The 19,669-nt window shown below is 43.0% G+C and overlaps 1 protein-coding gene across 1 annotated transcript; it reads left to right on the top strand.

The window, feature by feature from the left end:
• Positions 1–909: 909 nt before the first annotated feature.
• On the top strand, positions 910–9,031 carry igfbp6b (insulin-like growth factor binding protein 6b). The gene is made up of 4 exons (XM_039746764.1): positions 910–1,397; positions 3,752–3,804; positions 4,285–4,404; positions 7,690–9,031. The coding sequence occupies exons 1-4, from the start codon at positions 1,034–1,036 to the stop codon at positions 7,801–7,803; spliced, it is 651 nt and encodes a 216-aa protein (XP_039602698.1). The 5' UTR covers positions 910–1,033; the 3' UTR covers positions 7,804–9,031.
• Positions 9,032–19,669: the final 10,638 nt, after the last annotated feature.

Below are 19,669 nucleotides of genomic sequence, written 5' to 3' on the forward strand. Positions count from 1 at the left end.
TAGGTATGGAAGGCACTATATAGTAGATAAATATAAAAAGGCACTGAGCTGGAGATAGAAGGACAGATAGAACATTTTTTGCCCCAAGTGAAAGTTTAGCTTTTGGCAAATGGTCAATGTATATAGAAATATGGTAATGAACAAAAACCAGAATTACAAAAAAGAAGAAAACTTCTGCCTTGGCTAAAGATAAGGGAGCAGATATGAGGAGACGCTGTAAAGGCGTATGGCCGCAGTTGGAAAGGAGCCGCAGTAGTCTGACACACTTCTGTTGGCTAAAAGTCCTCCATGCCATTGTGTCACACAGAGGATGTGCAGCAGTGTTCATAATGACCATCAGTTTTCTCTTTAGTCTCCCCTCCAGCGGGTGATCTCTTGAGTGAGCCTGCCCTTTTAACTACATGTTAGGTGGGCTTCTTGTAAATGGATGTTGCCAATTGAAGTAATTCAGCATACATCTTGCACACGGATATAATATTTCATCCACAGGTTAAGTACACAATGACATTGAATATTGATTGGACTTCATGGCTATGACGCTATGGCGTTTTTGGTAGCAAAGAGTTCAAGTGGCAGGTAGGGTGAGCCTTGATTTAGTGGGGTCTATGCGGACCCTTCCAGGGGACAGCAGGGTATAGTGACCCGGGGAGGCTTCACCTCCTCTTTTTTCCTTCTTGCTGATGTTTTATCGTGTTCTTGAAGTTCACTTCTTCTTTCCCCGGGTGTGTATATTCTGGCAGGGCTTTGCGAGAACCTCTAAGCTGAAGACGCTGCGGACCAGCTCAGTGTGTGTAGTCTTCAGATTTGTTGGCAGCCGTGTGTTTTTTTTTTCTTTTCTTTTTTGAGATTTTTTTTTAGTGCCAGCCCTTTAAGGTGTCACTGAGTCTTCTGCATCTCTTTTTTTTTTTTGAGGACTGGGTAGCGCATGTGTTATTCACATTCCCGGGCAGGGAGTCAGAGACTATTTAAAGTGAGAAACAGAAGACCGGGGAGATGAAAAGCCTGGACGGAGTTGTCAGAGCTGCACGTCAGGATGCCTTTCACTTGGCTGCTGTTGCCGTTTCTTGTGCTGCTGCTTCCCCTGTGCCACCAGCCTGGCTGCCAAGTGCAGGGTGTCAGACAGAGCCCCGGTGTTCAGTGCGTCTCCTGCCAGGAATCTGGAGGGAGGCCAGAAGGCCAAGACTCGGTGAAGGAGGCCAGCGACGCTGCCAGGATGGCTGGAGAGTCCTGTGGCGTATACACTGCCAGATGCATGAGGGGCCTGCGCTGTGTGCCCAAGCCAGGAGAGAAGAGCCCTTTACTTGCCCTCCTGCAGAACCGAGGGGTGTGCACAGCACTCGTTCAATTGGGAACCCCCAGCAGCCCCAGGGGCCGGCCGGCCACTACCACCATTGCAGGTAGGTTGCCTACTTTTCCTGTGAATCACGTCCATCGTGACGGATCTATTAGAGCAGGAGCAGGGCAGCATTTCTCTTCTCTGCTTTTTATTCTAGTATTCAGATTATGCTGCCCACTGCAGAGAAGGCACTGGGGGTCTTATTCGTTCAGCTTGCTACAGCTGCCTTCTTTCTATTCTTTTCATGAGTGCCACTTTTATAGTCAGGGTCTCATCTCTCTTAGAGAAGACTCTGACTTTTTACGGCCCTGGGATACCAAGCACACGTGTGTTTGCCTAAATGACTAAGTATTATGCCCCCTGGGCATGGGGTTACTAAGGTGAGCACAGCTGAACAAGCACGTCAATGTGGAGACGTGCACTGGCTTGGCTGGCAGAGCAGCTCTGAAGCCATCAGCTGTGGACATGCCCACTGGCCGGCCACTTTGGTGTATGGGACACCTGCAACTGGGCACACGTGGTCATGCAGTCAGTATGATGGAGGAAAAAAAAGTTACTTCTGAAAATACATCTGATCAAGAAGTGTTTTCTCTTCATTGATTCATAGAAAATATAGTCATTGGATTCTTGCAGCTATTTGTAATGCTGGTTTACAGGCAGATGTGCATAAAGAGCTCGGCTTTTTGATTGAGATCTATGAAAGGTGCCGTATTAGGCTTCAAGGAGCACTTGACAGATTCCTTACTGCAAACAGGGACTTCCCAATAACTCACTTAAACAAGCTTAAGAAAGAGACCCTGTAAGGGGCCAACAAGCAATGTGAGCGACGCCAAATAAAGAGATTGCTGTAGGTATCTCTAAAAGTGCTGTCCAAAAACAGAATAACCAAGAGGTCCGTTTGAACCTATGGATGAGAATCATTTGGAGTTGTGATCCTTAGTGTCACGTGCTCAGAGTCCAATTACATTTTTACCCACATGCACTAATCCACATTTGACATCTCGCCCCTCTCCAGTACTACCTGATCTAGACACCTCTGCCTTCCTTACCTGAAAAATCTCAGAAAATGTTTTTCATAAAGGTATAAAACATAAATTATAGGGAAGTTATAGTGAGGAGGAGGAGGAGGGCAGGAAGAAGAAGGTCTGTTTGTAATGTGGAAGGCTGGGTGGAGCTATATATTTGATTGGCAGCAGAGTGGGCAGGGCTAGATGTTTGAGTGGCAGCCAACTGAGTGGGACTCGATACTTAAGGGGAGGCTGGTTAGATGGGGAGGGCTATACAGATCCATATGGTCACGTATACAGAGTCCAGCGAAATTTCTTACCCAGATGTGCTAATTAGCATTCAACACATCACTACTCTCCATAGCCATGATGAGTGAGGAGAACTTCCTGACCTTCTTTACCTGAAAAATGTCAACAGATCTGTCATAAATGCATAAAACATAAATTACAGGTAAATGATATGAGGAGGAGATGAAAAGCTGTTAGCAATGGGGCTGGCTGGGCGGGGCTAGATGTTAGAGTGGCAACCATTTGGACAGGACTAGATACTAAAAGGGCAGCTAGGTGGGTGGGGCTAGATGTTAGAGTGGCAACCATTTTGACAGGACTAGATACTAAAAGGGCAGCTAGGTGGGTGGGGCTAGATGTTAGAGTGACAGCAGGGTGGGCAGGGCTAGATGGGTTCATAAGATCAAATGTTGTCCTGTGTGCAGAGTTCAAGGAAATTCTTTCTTCCTCGTGTTAATCAACATGCAACACGTAGCCATCATAAGTGAGTTGAACTGCTTTATCTTGATACTTCTGCCTTCCTTACTTGAAAAATCTTAGAACACATTTGTCATAAATGCATATGAGCTAAGTTACAGTTAAATTATAGTGAGGAAGAGGAGAAGATGGGTATTACTAATGGGTGGGACGATATGTTTGAGCGGCAGCTGACTAGATGAGGTGAGACATGACTTTGTTTCCTTGACTCTTTGGTCTTCTTTCACCCACTTGGTTCAAAATGACCAGAAATCTGCCAGGCGAGTGCAGCCAAGCTGTTTCCTAAATGCTCTCACCCAATCCTGTCTTATTAAAATGTTGTATATACCGGACTATATAAAAGAGCACATCTCATATTTGTTTGAGTTTCTGAGGATAGTTTAATAATGTATTATTAATGAAGCCTAATGCCAGTTCAGTGCAGGGTCTCGCATTGTTCTGTAGCTGACCAAGTACTTTGTTTTTCCCTGTGGTGGTGGAGATGGATGTCCTCTTCCAGACGTACTTGGTGGACATGTCCAGCATGTTAGAACTTTATGCCTTTCACATGCAGAGCCGAGTGCACTTCTTCTAAACGCCTTTAGAAAAGTCGTGAAGGTAAAAGGCTGGCACTTAACTCTACACTCACCTTTTGTTGTTGCAGGGCAACAGGGGTCAGACGTGGTCTCAGAGAAGGACAGCAAGAGTGAAGATATGGTGAGTATCCATTATGTTTGACATTTTCTTTTGTGAGTCACTTTGGATTAGTCTTAAAGGTGTATCGCTTTGTGAGCCAGCTAAGTCCAAGCATACATACAGCGTATGAAGCAGGCCATTTTATAAACTACTAGTGCTAGGAATGGTCAGCCTTCACATTCCAGCTGATGGGTTAGTTAGTGGCGCAATAGGGCCTGTGCCCACACCAGTCTCTGTGCCTGTGGTTCCAGACCAGAGATGCCAATTGTCATTGAGGATGCCACCCCAGCTCAGTTAGAACAGTTGCTGTTTACTGACTTGGAGGCTGGGGCCCCGAGTGGTTTCTTGCCCAGGGGCATTACCATGAAGGGCACTATAAACAAGGGTATTGTGGGTTGTTTTCAATGGTTTTCTTGTATACTTGACAGTCTAACTTCATTGAAAAAGGCTACATAAAAATTCTAACTGGTTGATTGATTGTTTGATTGATTGATTGATTAGGCACCCTGCCGGCAGCATCTGAAGACGGTACTCATGGAGCACAAGCTCACTCTCTTCCACGAAGCCAAAGGCCTGTACATCCCAAATTGTGACACCAATGGTTTCTACCGAAAGAAACAGGTAAGCAGCAATGGCATCCCCAACAGCTCTGTGATCTGTCTGTGTTGTGTGATTGCATTAGCCAGTGGAACACAAGGCACTGAGCCCACTCAAAAGGGTCAGGGTCGTGTATGTTGCAGCACACAGGAAGAAGGATGGGTGGTGGGTCGTGGGAGATGGGGTGGAGGGCCGCCACTGTATAATCTGAGACCCTCCCAGTTGTAATTTAGAAGCCTGCTTTTGCTATTGGGGTGGAGGGAAATTGCCTAAAGCTCAACTAAACAAGCTGCCGTTTACCGACTTTAAGATTCTCCCTCTCCATGGCGGGACGTGAAACAGGAAAGTGCAGGTGCCGTGAGTGACTCGCAGACGATTCATTGGTTGTGAATGACTCTTTTCTGTGAGTCATATGAATTGATCTGGGAGCGTGAAGAAGTACATTCAGTTCAACTAGGGAGCCGCAGCACACGTGTGATGTCCTCAGGGTCTTTCACTTCACATGTGCAAGTACTGCCACTCTGATTCATGATTCTCGTTCACTTCAGTTGTGATTCCTTGAGTTTGAACAGAGTTACTACTGATGAACGAGAACTTGGTCACTGATGATTCTCTCAGTCATCATACAAGCACAATAAAATAACAAAACATTTATATTAAAATGGGTCAATTGTTATCTACATCGGTACTGGAATTGCATTAAAGAGAATAGATAGATAGATAGATAGATAGATAGATAGATAGATAGATAGATATGAAAGGCACTATATAATACAGATAGATAGATAGATAGATAGATAGATAGATAGATAGATAGATAGATAGATAGATAGATAGATAGATAGATATGAAAGGCACTAAATAATACAGATAGATAGATAGATAGATAGATAGATAGATAGATAGATAGATAGATAGATAGATAGATAGATAGATAGATATGAAAGGCACTATATAATACAGATAGATAGATAGATAGATAGATAGATAGATAGATAGATAGATAGATAGATAGATATGATATAGATAGATAGATATAGATAGATAGATAGATAGATAGATAGATAGATATATAGATAGATAGATAGATAGATAGATATAATATAGATAGACAGATAGATAGATAGATAGATAGATAGATAGATAGATAGATAGATAGATAGATAGATAGATAGATACGTTATTAATATATAAATGTATTAAACTAATACAGTTATGTCATTTTGTACATTCAATGAGGTAGTCACACAAAACTGAAATTTGTAAAAAATAAGTCAAGTTTGGGAGCATGCACTGGTACAATGTATTGCTGCACCCACTACACGGTAAATCAACTCTGGATCCCGGTTTGCAATCCCCCAGGCAGACACGCGGCCCAGTCCCACCCTCCAGAAATGACCCTCTATCTGCCGCAGCCAGGTGTTACGTAGGCGACCCCTTGCCCTGGTCCAGCCACTCGGGTCCCCAACAATGAGGATCTTACGAACCGGATCATCCTCGGGGAACTGACGCTCCCTCACAATGCAGGTCATGTGCCTCATTTGGGACTCCATGAGCAACACAAAGTCAAACCAGCGGTACCCAAGGATTTTCCGGAGAGACACAGTACCAAAGGGTTAGGGTTAGGGTTAGGGTAGGAGTCCAGTCTTTGTCTCAGGTCACTGGATATTTATGGAAAAAATATTGTACTTTTTAAAAATTTGCTTTTATATGTAATTTAATGCACGTTTTATTACAGCTCATTAACTACACTGGGCATAATTCAAATTGAATTGTTATATCTGAACTTGTCACACGATTTTCGTCCATTCTTCTTCTTAGACTGAACCATTACCCGAGAATGAGTTACATGAATCGCCTTTATTTGATCCTCAAACTGAATCCTTACCCAATAATGCGGCACACAATTATCAATAATTTGATCCTCAAACTGAATCATTGCCTGAGGAGGTGTCACGTGATTTTTATTCATGTGATTCTGAGACCAAACCATTGCTTGTGTGTGTGGCGCACAATTCTTGTTCCTTTAATTCTTGAAGTAAATCACCACCTGAGAACGATGTGCATGATTCTTGTTTACTTCATTATTGAACTGAATCCTCATCTGAGAACGAGGCGCATGATTCTCACTCATTTGATTCTTGAAGTGGTTTACCACCCAAAAACAATGTGCAAAGGTTCTTCTTCTCGGGTAATGATTTAGGTCCAGAATGAGATACACAATGTTTGTCCACTTATTATTCTCAACCATATTGTGTCATTTTAATTATGCATTTTAACTATGCTGACATTCTTTGTACTTTCAAACAGGACAATGTCATATGATATAAATCATGAGCGTGTTTAACATAAAATTTATGTAAATGTGCACAAATTATTTCATTATATATTTGCAAAGTGACAGAATCAGAGGGGATATCTCTCTGTATTTTTTTTTTTTACCATAGCCAGTCCCGGATCCTATCGATGACTTCAACTAATCAAATGAATCAATTCACCTGGTAGTTCAAAAGAATCAAATCAGTGAAGTCATTTGAAATGCCCATCACAGTTTTAAACCAGTGGAAAGTCTTGATTGAGCATTGCATAAGAAATGTTTTATAGGGGTGGCACTGCCCAGAAAGCAGGAGACAGAGCTGGAGGTGGCAGAGTTAAAGATGCTAAGATTTGCATTGGGTGTGACGAGGATTAGAAATGAGGACATTAGAGGGTCAGCTCAAGTTGGACGTTTGGGAGACAAAGTCAGAGAGGTGAGATTGCGTTGATTTGGACATGTGCAGCGGAGAGATGAGGGGTATAATGAGAGAAGGGTGCTAAGGATAGAGCTGCCAGGCAAGAGGACAAGAGGAAGGCCTAAGAGGAGGTTTATGGATGTGGTGAGAGAGGACATGCAGGTGATGAGTGTGACAGAGCAAGATGGAGAGGACAGAAAGATATGGAAGAAGATGATCCGCTGTGGCTACCCCTAACGGGAGCAGCCGAAAGAAAGAAGAAGAATGTGCAGCCTTCTAGATAAGATGGGAGGTCCTAGAGTTTGTATTTATGTGTAGGCTTTAGTAAGGGTCATATGTGACCGTCTAGATATGGTGGGTGGGTTGTGGTTTTAGGTAGATGTGGCTCACTAGATATATGCCTTTGTGTTTGGGTGGCTGCTGTGTGTAAATGCGACTGAAGGTTTGGTGTTTTTTTTGCCACATTCTATTGTTCTTGCATCTCACTGGTACATGATGCATCACATTCCCCCTGTCCTCACTGTCTGGCTTGCTCATTCATTCAAGTGTCTTCTGTCTCTCTTCTCCACCGATGCAGTGCAGGTCATCGAAGGGTACCCGCCGTGGGATGTGCTGGTGCGTCAGTGAGTTTGGACACCCCCTGCCAGGCCACGACAAGGGCGGCATCAACCTGCAGTGCGACGGTGATTGAACAATGGCAGCAACAGTTAAAAAAGGGCAAGGCGAGCGAGTGCCTGACTTGGGCTGGACACTATGGGATGTGGAGCACAGTAATGTGTCTCTGTATTTTTTTTTTTCTAATTTTCCATTGTGCATTCTGAAGGGATGATATCTGGACTTTTTGGGGCAGTAAATAGCATTTTGTGTGGAAAGGGTTAAATGAGTATGTCAGGAGCTTCATGATGTAAGCGTGGCAGCTGCAAACCCCCCTGCATAGCACTTTCGATATAGAGCAGAAATTAAGTGATAAGTAAGGCCATATTTTGTATCCACGTCTTTTTAAATGTTTTTCCAAAAACTGCATTTCAGGACTCGTAGAACTTCACCGACCTCTTCTGGTGCCTCCCGAGGCTTTGAAATTAACCGAGGCGTCTTTCATGCAGCGTGAGGCTTCTTTACTGTGTAACGGGGTCCCCCTAGTGGCCAGTTTGAGAAGTGAGGTGACGCTTTAGTTCATTTGTAAGTTTTGGGGCTCACCTGTGATGAAAGGGTTAATGGCGTATCTGATTTTCGAGGGAGTTCACAGCCACGACAAGACTTGGGGGTGCTGAAGGGGGCACATTATTGACTCAGGTTGGGGTGCGTTATTTTTTTTTATTTTATTTTTTTTAAATGGTGTCACTGTTTATGCCAGTTTTTTTTTTTTATTCTTATTTATGAGTGATTATTGAAATGACCCTTGAATCTGTCCCAAGATATTTTGTTGCTGTAATTAGTATTTTTATTTATAAATAAGCTTATTTGTAATTTGTTACTTAATGTTACATATTGTCAAAAAATCTTTCAGTTTTTATTAAATTATACTTAAAAAGGCCACTTTGTCATGCAGGTGTGATGGGGAGTACTGAGAAATTGGGGGTTATGGGGGTGGACATTAACATCTGTGACCGACGCTGTGTTCACTGACCCCAACAGTATGTCTCGGTCATTTTTGGGGGTCACTGAACATTTCTGGATTCGAGTAAGTTGGGACTGTTGCCATTAAATGGTCCAGCGCAGGGATCTCAATCTCAGTCGCTAACCAGTTTTCATTCTGGCTGCTTTCTTAATTATTAACCATATACTGCTGGCAATTTAACAGATTTCATTCATCTTAATTATAATTAACTAGTGATTCACACCATATATGATCCAAAAATAAAATGCAAAAAAATAAGTAAATAAAGATAGGGAGCTGTTGACACTCCTTGTGTTTTCTAAATACTGTAGTTATTTCTTTCAGTTCCTGTCAAAGTGTTTTATTACATACAGAGCTAGCTGAACATGGGCTTGTGGGGATTGTACAAGATAAAAACAAAAAAATAGTTTACTGAACAAAATGAAAGTACGTGAAAAATACAACCATAAAATAATAAATGAAGTATACATCACTCTTTGCTTACCTGTGTGCTTCAGCACCTTGTCTTCATATCCTTTCTCATTCTTTGTTACTGAAGTGTCCTCAGCAATTTGCTTGGCACTCAGCTGATGTCGCTGGTCTTCTTCTTCTTCCTTCCGTTATGGTGGTTAGCACTTTGTGTTTCAATCAGACCACAGGTCACTTTGCAGTCCGTCATATTCAACACATTCAATTAATTAAAAAAAAAACAGGATGCTGTTTTTATAAGCACATTGCTTTTAGAAGGTAAGGTAGGCTCAATAATGAGAGTAAACCCTCTGACAGTTGTTTAAAAGTCATAAGAACTCACAATTGGTTATGAATTCTGAACACATATTTGAGGATCTGCTCCATTAGCTGCACACGTGTGTGCATCTTTGCTGTTTTTTTATTCTGTACTTCAGGCTGAGCAGACATTGCTGCTGTTCTTCCTCTCCCCAATATGGTGTTCTTTGTCATGAAATTGGCTTCTGTAATTCTCTTGATGCTCAGCAGATGTCGCTGCTCTTCTTTCTGTTATGATATTCTTTGTCACTTCACTCGCTACTGCAGTTCTCTTGATGCTCAGCAGATGTCACCACTCTTCTTTTTCTTTGTGCCATGTCACTTGGTTTTGCGATCACTTTGCGGCAATAAACACATGACCCCCAGGTAACCTAAAGAGTTTTCAGAGCAAATCAGGTTATAACCTCCTTTCGATGAAGAGCAACATCACGGCTCCAGTCCCAACACCTTACGAGTAATCATGTGACAGATGGACAGGCATTATCATTTTATATATATAGACAAGCTGTGCTATCCATCTAAGACGGGTTAAGATCTAAGTACAATACAATACAGTTTATTTTTGTATAGCCCAAAATCACACAGGAAGTGCCGCAATGGGCTTTAACAGGCCCTGCCTCTTGACAGCCCCCCAGCCTTGACTCTCTAAGAAGATAAGGAAAAACTCCCAAAAAAAAAACCTTGTAGGGAAAAATGGAAGAAACCTTGGGAAAGGCAAGAAAGTAATTGGAGTACACCATGCAATGCGCATGGCTCTGTTATATGCCATTTGGTATGAGACTTGTAAAAGCAGTGTTAATGCTTGTGATGCGCCATCTGTTGGAGTGACACATGAAATGCATTTTATCACTACATACGTTTGTAATGAGCCATGTTTTGGAATGACACACAGGTGGACACACAGACATTTATCCACTAAGCTGGATTTTCCTTAACTGAAAATAAAAACAATAAAAGCCAAACAATACAAAGATGTAAATCAAGCCAATAGATGACCAGCTAAATAAGGGGTCTTCAGCAGTCCCGGAGGGCCACCATTTTCACTCTTAACAATTTTGAAACCATCGACACAGGTGATGTAATAAGAATTCATTTGCATGCACGTGATTTTGTGGTTTTTGAACCCACAGATTATGATTGCTGCTTTGTTTCTCGTACTATTTTTCTGAAACGCTGATTTTTGGATATCTAGTTTGTGGTAATTTAGTGACGCTGCTGGATGTTCACATAAATACCCATAGTGTTACAGTGCACATTATTTTTGTGTATTTTGTTTTGTCCGTTATTTATGTGCAGTGAATGATGGGTCACATTACTATGATTCTCTGGTCTAAATATGGCCATGGCAGAAGTTGAAAGTGTCCTTCCGTTAGATAAAAATCAAATCTCTTAGTGTCAGTCAGTTTTCTTTTAACGTAGCCCAAATCCTGGGGTCTTTTTGGGTTTTCTGATCCACTCTTTGGCTTTGATTTTTGTTTTTGCTCCAGTGCTTGGTTTGCTTGATGTATCTGGGGCTCCTAGTTTTGACCTTTTGCCGGGCACTGACTGGCACACATTATAATCTTCGCAGTCCTTCACAATAATCCCAGAGGCCGTGTCTCATACCTCATAGACACATGGAGTAAGTTCTGAAGACAGTAGGACTTTAGGAACCTTCAGATCTCGACTCGCTGAATGGTCTGTTCTTGTCACAGTCTTACTAACATTCTAACGATGACGCTATTAAGATGTGACGGTTTCAGTTGTCACCATCTCCTGGTAGATAAAACAACGCGGTTTAACCCCTTGTTGCCTAAATTTACATAATTATATAAAAGAAGAAATGATGTGTGTTTTTGCTGTCAAGCAGATGCAAAATTAAGCGGAGATTGTGAATTTGAATATAGCACTCAAGCCAAGAATAAACTGGTATGTATTTTTATATTAGCACAACTTTCCTCAAATTTGGAAAATTTCTCGAAATTAGCAGCCAAAATCCACGGGCACAGCCACGCCTACACTTCGCTCCCATCAAGGACATGTTGTTTCCACTATGACTGCTAGATGGCGTGACCAGTGCTTCCAATACGATCCTTGGTATCCTTCTATATAAAAGCGGGCGGGATTGTCCTTCCGTCCCGTGAGTGCTACGCAGGCGCGGAGTTTCACACACGCCCCGTCCATTTTGCAATGCACGATGGGATTTGTAGTTTCGTTTTTCCAGGTAAAAGATGATTTTCTACTCCAGACTGTGCGATATCTTCTTCTTCTTTCTTACTATATAAAAGCGGTCCTTCTGTCCCGTGAGTGGAAAGCGTAGCGGTATTCCGCTTATCACAGACTTACTACTTGCAGCTTGCGGTACGAAGCGACATGATGTGAGCAGAGTTCTGGTGATCCCACCGTTCCCTTGCTTTTGTGCGCGATGCGCTGGAAAAATAGACAAAATTATGTCTCTGGAAATAATTAATGTTGATGGAGTACAAAGGCCTCACCGTGTAGTAAATATCAGGGAGGTTCAAAAGGGCGACCTCAATATAGAAAAAAAGTTTAAATTTCATCACAAAAATAACAGAAACTACGAGTATTAAAGTAATACCGCTCAAATGCAATATAACCAAATTAATGAGTTTGTATAAAATATCAAATTGACCTTCATATTGAATTGCCTTAAGAAGTGGTCAACTTAAAAGTCGGTCGCCTTAAAAGGCGGGTCAGCCTAGTCTATTGAATACGCATCGAGCGGCATTGGTGGCTGCATTCGCGCCGGAAGCGGTTTGAAGCGATTTTGCGACAATCGTCTACAAGGGATTAAAGTCGTTAGCTTATTTCCAAGTAGCCCTTGGTCCCAGGTTGATTTTTGCTTTCCTAAATTTCACTTAAATCCTTCATTTGTGCTTTTTTTTTTGTCTTGCTTCTTGGCTTGCGTATTCTCAGCACATTTTGACTTCCTGGCTACAACTTTGTTTTGCAGTGTGTGTTTTCGAGTAGATAATATACAGTGTGCCATATTTAAAAACTGAAGTGCGACTGATGGCGCGTGTTACGCAGAAGTGTAAGTGAGGCTTAAGGAACTCTTAAAGAGTTAAAATTGTGAAACTCACTGAGGGCTGAATATTTTTTTCCAAAAAGCTGTTTTCTGAAAAGCACACAAAGCAAAGGTTTCACACATAAATCAACATAAAACACGTGCCGTGGCTGCTGTTGGCGAAGGTTCGGCATCTCTGGTGGCAGTGGTTGCGTGGGGGCACCTCGATGGTCAGCAGGAATGCACAGTGGGCCGGATGCCCAGCAAGTGGGTGGTGGTCGCAGTGTGGGGCAATATGGTTTGTACCTCTTGTCATCATAAGTGGTGGTCCTCCGAGGTCTACACGAAAGTGTTCAGCACCACGATCAGCTGGGGACCAATCAGATGATGCTGGAAACTCACTTTTGTTTTCAATATCCATCTCCAGATCACTTGCATCAAACTCAGAGTCCTTTTCAACAAAATTACGTAAAACGTCCATGGAGTATTATGCTTTGGTCTCTCGCCAGATGTCGGTGCCATTTAAGAGGGTAGGGAATCGCGGTTAAATCAACAAAGCTATGTAACTTTTCCTTCCAGCAAAGAGAGTCAAACTAAAACGTAACGCCGAGTTTTGTTGCAATTTACAGCTGATTGCTGTCCTTTACCCCTGAATTTTGGCAAAAGTCAGCCCTGAAAGAGTTAAACTCGGCTGCAAAACAAATGTGTCAGTTTCATGATAGTGACTCTGTAAGGCAAAACTCTACCTGTTATACAGTATAGTCCATCCATCCATCCATTATCCAACCCGCAATATCCTAACTACAGGGTCACGGGGGTCTGCTGGAGCCAATCCCAGCCAACACAGGGCGCAAGGCAGGAAACAAACCCCGGGCAGCGCAGGACACACACACACACACCAAGCACACACTAGGGACAATTTAGAATCACCAATCCACCTAACCTGCATGTCTTTGGACTGTGGGAGGAAACCCACGCAGACACGGGGAGAACATGCAAACTCCACACAGGGAGGACCTGGGAAGCAAACCACAGGTCTCCTTACTGCAAGGCATCTATAATATAGTGCCTTACGTACTGTATATCTTTACATAGTGCCTTTCATATGTATCTATCCATTATATAGTGCCCTTCATACCTTTCTATGATATAGTGCCTTTCTTATCTATCTATCATATAGTACCTTACATACTGTATATCTTTATATTGTGCCTTTCCTTCCAATCTGTTATATAATGCCTTTCATATCTATCTATTATATAGTGCCTTCCTTCCTTCTTATCTATTATATAGTGAATTTCATATCTATCTATATAATCACATACTGCTCTTCATATCCATCCATCCATCCATTTTCCAAACCGCTGAATCCGAACACAGGGTCACGGGGGTCGACTAGAGTCAATCCCAGCCAACACAGGGCGCAAGGCAGGAACCAAACACCGGGCAGGGCGCCAACCCAACGCAGGACACACACCCACACCCCAAGCACACACTAGGGACAATTTAGGATCGCCAATGCACCTAACCTGCGTATCTTTGGACTGTGGGAGGAAACCCACGCAGACACGGGGAGAACATGCAAACTCCACGCAGGGAGGACCCGGGAAGCGAACCCGGGTCTCCTAAATGCGAGGCAGCAATGCTACCCACTGTGCCACCCTCTTCATATCTATCTGTCTATTATATAGTGCATTTCATATCTATCTACAATTAGAATACCTTTATTGTCATGGCACAATTCTTGCACAATGAAATTTGCAGTGCAGTCCCTAGTATGTACATATACAGTGTATCTAGTCATCACAATTCATTACAATTTGCACTAAGACATACAAGACATATCATTCAGAGCTGAACTGGAGTTCAGTTCAGTGACGGCTCCAGGAAAAAAAAATGCTGTTTTTGAGCCTTTTACTACAAGTCTTTAGGGTCCTACAGCACCTACATGATGGTAGCAATGAAAAGAGGTGATGGCGGGGTGAGTTGTATCCCTCCAGATGTTGTCAGCCATGCGGAGGTAGTGAGTCTTTTAGGTGTCCTCCAGTCAGACCAGAGGAGGTCCAGTGATCTTTTGAGCCATATTAATGACTCTCTGCAGTGCCCTCCTGTCTGCTGCTGTGCAGTCGGCATACCATGCTATAGTAAAGTATGTCAAAACACCTTCAGCAGAACAGCAATGAAAAGATTCGAGCAGCACAGCAGCCAAGTTGGTCTTCTTAAGTGTCTATAAAAAGGAGAGCCGCTGCTGAGCCTGTTTAACTAGGGCAGTGGAGTTGGTTGTCCATGTGAGGTCATTAGTGATATGGGTTCCCAGAAACCTGAAACTGGAAACCCCTTCTACTTCTTCCCCTATGCTGTTTAAAAGAGAGGGATCCCCGTGTTCCCTCCGAAAATCCAGAATGATTCTTTGTTTTTTTTTTTGTTTTTTTTTTTGGTGTTCAATGATAAATTATTTATTGAACACCACTCTTCAATTTAGCAGCTTCATCATCCCTGCCTGAGATCAGTCCCACCACTGTTGTATCATCGGCAGCTTTGACGATTGTATTTGTAGGATGTGTGGCAACGCAGTCGCATGTGTATAGAGTATATAGAAGGGGACTCGTGGGTCACCAGAGCTGAGGATCAGACTGAGTCTAAATATCTGTGGTCTGATGGATATCTGTGTGTTAGGTAGATGGGAAAGGCACTATCTCTCTATCTCTTTCTCTATCTATCTATTATATAGTGCCTTTCACATCTATCTATCTATCTATCTATCTATCTATCTATCTATCTATCTATCTATCTATCTATTATATAGTGCATTTCACATCTATCTATCTCTCTATCTATTATATAGTGCCTTTCACATCTATCTATCTATCTATTATATAGTGCCTTTCACATCTATCTATCTATCTATCTATTATATAGTGCTTTCACATCTATCTATCTATTATATAGTGCCTTTCACATCTATCTATCTATCTATCTATCTATCTATCTATCTATTATATAGTGCCTTTCACATCTATCTATCTATTATATAGTGCCTTTCACATCTATCTATCTATCTATCTATTATATAGTGCCTTTCACATCTCTCTATCTATTATATAGTGCCTTTCACATCTATCTATTATATAGTGCCTTTCACATCTATCTATCTATTATATAGTGCCTTTCACATCTGTCTGTCTATCTATGTGTCAATCAAGGCAACAGGTTCTGAACACTTAACTTTAGGAATCTAATGGAGAAAGTGGCTGGAACGACAACCTTGAGCCACGGCAGCCCTCCAGGGTCTCAGCTTGATGGTCCTGCTCCAGTTTCATAATTTGGTTAAAGTGGGCTGTAAGAACTCCCTGTAGGGACTGAGAACACTTCATTGTTAGATGAGTTGGCCCCGTGCATCTCTTCATTTTTTAGATGCTTGTTAAGTAAAAAGAATCAATGAAGGATGTTAAGTTAGTTCAAATAGAGACCATAGCAGTCTGTGCCATTAGCAGCAGTAATTGGTTATTAATGGAGAACGTGGCTGAAAAAAAAAACACTGCGGCCACAGCAGCCCACCAGGATCTGAATCAGACACCCCTGCTGCTGCACCACTTCTTGTTCTTCCAAGTCTTACTTCTAGAGACCACAGTGCCATTTTAGTAGTCTCTTTGTCTTTTCTATGGTCACTGAGTACAGGTGGTATCCTCTCTCATACAGCCACATGATCCTCGCCCCTCTGCCATGTGCGTTGGTCAAAATGACTAGCATAGCTAGCATATCCACTCAGCCCCCCACTAAATATTCCTGCTGGCTACTTTTAATCCCCAAGTGTAGATCATGCCAGTTCACAGTCCTTCACATGGCCTCTAGAGGTCACTGCTGCGGTGGAAAGCCAAACTCTAAATGAGTTTCTTGAAGAGTTTGGCTCATGTTGGGTTGCCACTGTTGGGTTGCATAAGGTCACAGGTCAGCATTGCTTGATGTAAATGGGTCCCATATGATTTGTGAAGTGAGTTACGGTGGGTTGTCAAGGTTCTTATAAGCAGTCGCCATTGCTCATCTCTGATGATCAACAGGGATTTGAGTCAGGGCTTCAACATTCGTTAGAAATTCTCCAAGGAGTAAACCCCCTCACCCTGACTTTGACGGTCGTCACGGGTCTCGAAGACACTAAAAAAAGACATGGCTGGATTGTGAGAAAAAATAATTTAAGAAAGCCTGTTCTGTAACACCCTGCTGGCCAGTTGGGCACTGAGTGTAGACGATGTAAAGTCTTAGCACCAGGACCCCATTGGCCACCCAGGGCCAAAACTTACCAAATTAAGGGCCTGCATATTCATAGAAAGGGGAGATTTGGGTTTTTAGTAAATTTGCAGGACATTCTGAGAACAAGTTCCCTCTTGGTCATCAGCAGGGCAGTCCTAGCAGCATTATAGGCCCCCAGGCGAAGCAGTACACTGGGGCCCAAACCTACACAACCACCCTGCCCAGCGTGCCCATGTATTAAGATGACACTGGTCATTAGGAGTTGTTGAGTGTAGATTGATGGGCAGAAATGTCAAATGTATACAGTAAAAAGAACATTTGTGACACAATAAAGAAAGGGGTCTTCCTAGAACATTTCTAAATGTTCACTTGGCTTGCCATACTAAAGGGACAGCTGTCGGTCAGAGTCTGATGATTGCAGAACATTAAGCACCAAATCAACACCTTGGAATCCCTGGCAGTCGGTGAGGAAAGATGAGGTCAGCCATCACTGCCTTGTCAGACATTAAGGGGTCAGTTCTGGTGGCTGGACACCTAATAGTCAGCGTCAGGTGGTCTGTGAACAGAAAGGGTGTCAACTCTGGGTTTTCTGTGAGGCATCCAGGGTCAGGTTTTGATGGTCACTGGGATGATGTCAGGAGATCCTTTCCAGAATTGTCTATTGGTTAGGCTGCCAGGAGTCGCTGTTGGATAGTCTGTGAGTAGACATGATTGCCACCATCCTGCTACATACTTGTGGGTCGTTTATGGGGGTCAGAAAACTGACTGGCTCAAATCAGACTCAAGGTCACTGTTGGTTCATGAGTTCATGACTAGAGATGACTTTAGCCAATCCAAAATTTCCATAACCTGCTGGACACCTAAGGGTGGTCCATGAGTGGCTAAAATCTGATCAATACTCAGGAGACACAGCTGAGTGGTCCATGACTAGTGGTTCTTTAGCCAATCCAGCGTTCCCATCCCAATCTGATCAATACCCAGGAGTCACTGTTTGGTAGTCTTTAGCCAATCCAGCATTTTCCAACACATGCTAGATACTTAAGGGTGGCCCATGACTGGATAAAATCTGACTGACTAGTACCCAGGAATCACCATTGGATGGTCCATGACTAGAGGTGACTTTAGCCAGTCCAGAATTTACATAACCTGCTAGACAGCTAACGGTGGTCCATGACTGGCTAAAATCAAATAAATCCCCAGGGGTCATAGCTGGGAGGTTCGTGAGTAAAGGTGGCTTTAATCATTTTAGTATTCCAGTCTTGCTGCTAGATATGAAGGGGTGGTCCATTAACTTGCTTAAATCTGCTTAATACCCAGCAGTCACTACTGGATGGTCCAGGACTAGAGGTGACTTTAGCAAATTCAGCATTCCCATCATCCTGCTGGACATCTAAGGTTGGTCCACAATTGGCGGCTAAAATCAGATGAATACCCAGGAGTCAGAGTTGAATGGTCCATGACTAGTGGGGCTTTAGCCAATCCAGTATTCCCTTGTCAATCTGATGAATGTCCAGGAGTATTCATTCAGGTCTTTAGCCAATCCAGCATTTTCCAACGCCTGCTAGATACTTATGGGTGGTCCATGAGGGGCTAAAATCTGCTTAATACCCAGGAATCACTACTTGATGGTCCAGGACTAGAGATGACTTTAGCCAAACCAGAATTTTTATCACCCCCTACACACCTAAGTGTGGTCCATGACTGGCTAAAATCAGATAAACACCCAGAGGTAATGGCTAGATGGTTCATGACTAGAGGTGTTTTAGCTATCCAGTGTTCCCATCTACCTGACAGATACATAGTTGTGGTCCATGACTGGCTTAAATGTGATTAAATACCAAAAAGTCACAGCTGGATGGTCCACGACCAAAGGAGACTTTAGCTAATCCAGCATTTCCATACCTGCTAGACACCTATGGTTGGTCCATCACCGGCTAAAATCAAATAAATCCTCAGGGGTCATAGCTGGGTGGTCCGTGATTAGAGATAGCTGTAGCCATTTCAGCATTTCAGTCTCCCTGCTAGATACTTAGGGGTGGTCCATAACTGGATAAAACCTGCTTAATACCCAGGAGTCACTATTGGATGGTCCATGACTAGAGATGAGTTTATCCAATCCAGAATTTCCATCACCTGCTAAACACCTAACGGTGGTCAATGAGTGGCAAAAATCAGATGAATACCCAGGAGAAACAGTTGAATGGTCCATGACTAATGGGGCTTTAGCCAATCCAGTGTCCCCATTTCCCTGCTAGATACTTAGGGGTGGTCCATAACTGGATAAAACCTGCTTAATACCCAGCCGTCACTACTGCATGGTCCATAACTAGAAGTGACTTTAGCCAATCCAGAAGTTCCATCACCTGCTAAACACCTAAGGGTGATCCATGACTGGCTAAACCAGATTAATACCCAGCAGGTGAAGATGGGCGGTTTATGATTAAAGGTGACTTTCCATCACCCACTACACAACTAAGGGTGGTCCACGACTGGCTAAAATTAGATAAATACCCAGAGGCCATGGCTGGATTGTTCATGAGTAGAGGTGCTTTAGCCAATCCAGCGTTCCCATCTTCCTGACAGATACAGTACGTAGTGGTGGTCCATGACTGGCTAAAACGTGATGAATACCCAGGAGTCACAGCTGGATGGCCCATGATAAGGGTGGTTCATGACTGGCTAAAATCAAATAAATCCCCAGGGGTCACAGCTGGATGGTTCATATGGCTTTAACCATTTCAGCTTTCAAATCTCCCTGCTAGATACAAAGGGATGGTCCATGATTGGCCATTTAAGTAGGTCAGCACATGCTGATTGGCTCAAATCTGATCAATACCCAAGAGTCACCGTTGGGTGGTCTTCGGGTCCTGATGATGCTGACCTTCACTCCACTCCTCTACACTGGACACTCAGTATGGA

Source organism: Polypterus senegalus, chromosome 3, assembly GCF_016835505.1.
Source record: "Polypterus senegalus isolate Bchr_013 chromosome 3, ASM1683550v1, whole genome shotgun sequence".
NCBI lineage: Eukaryota > Metazoa > Chordata > Cladistia > Polypteriformes > Polypteridae > Polypterus > Polypterus senegalus.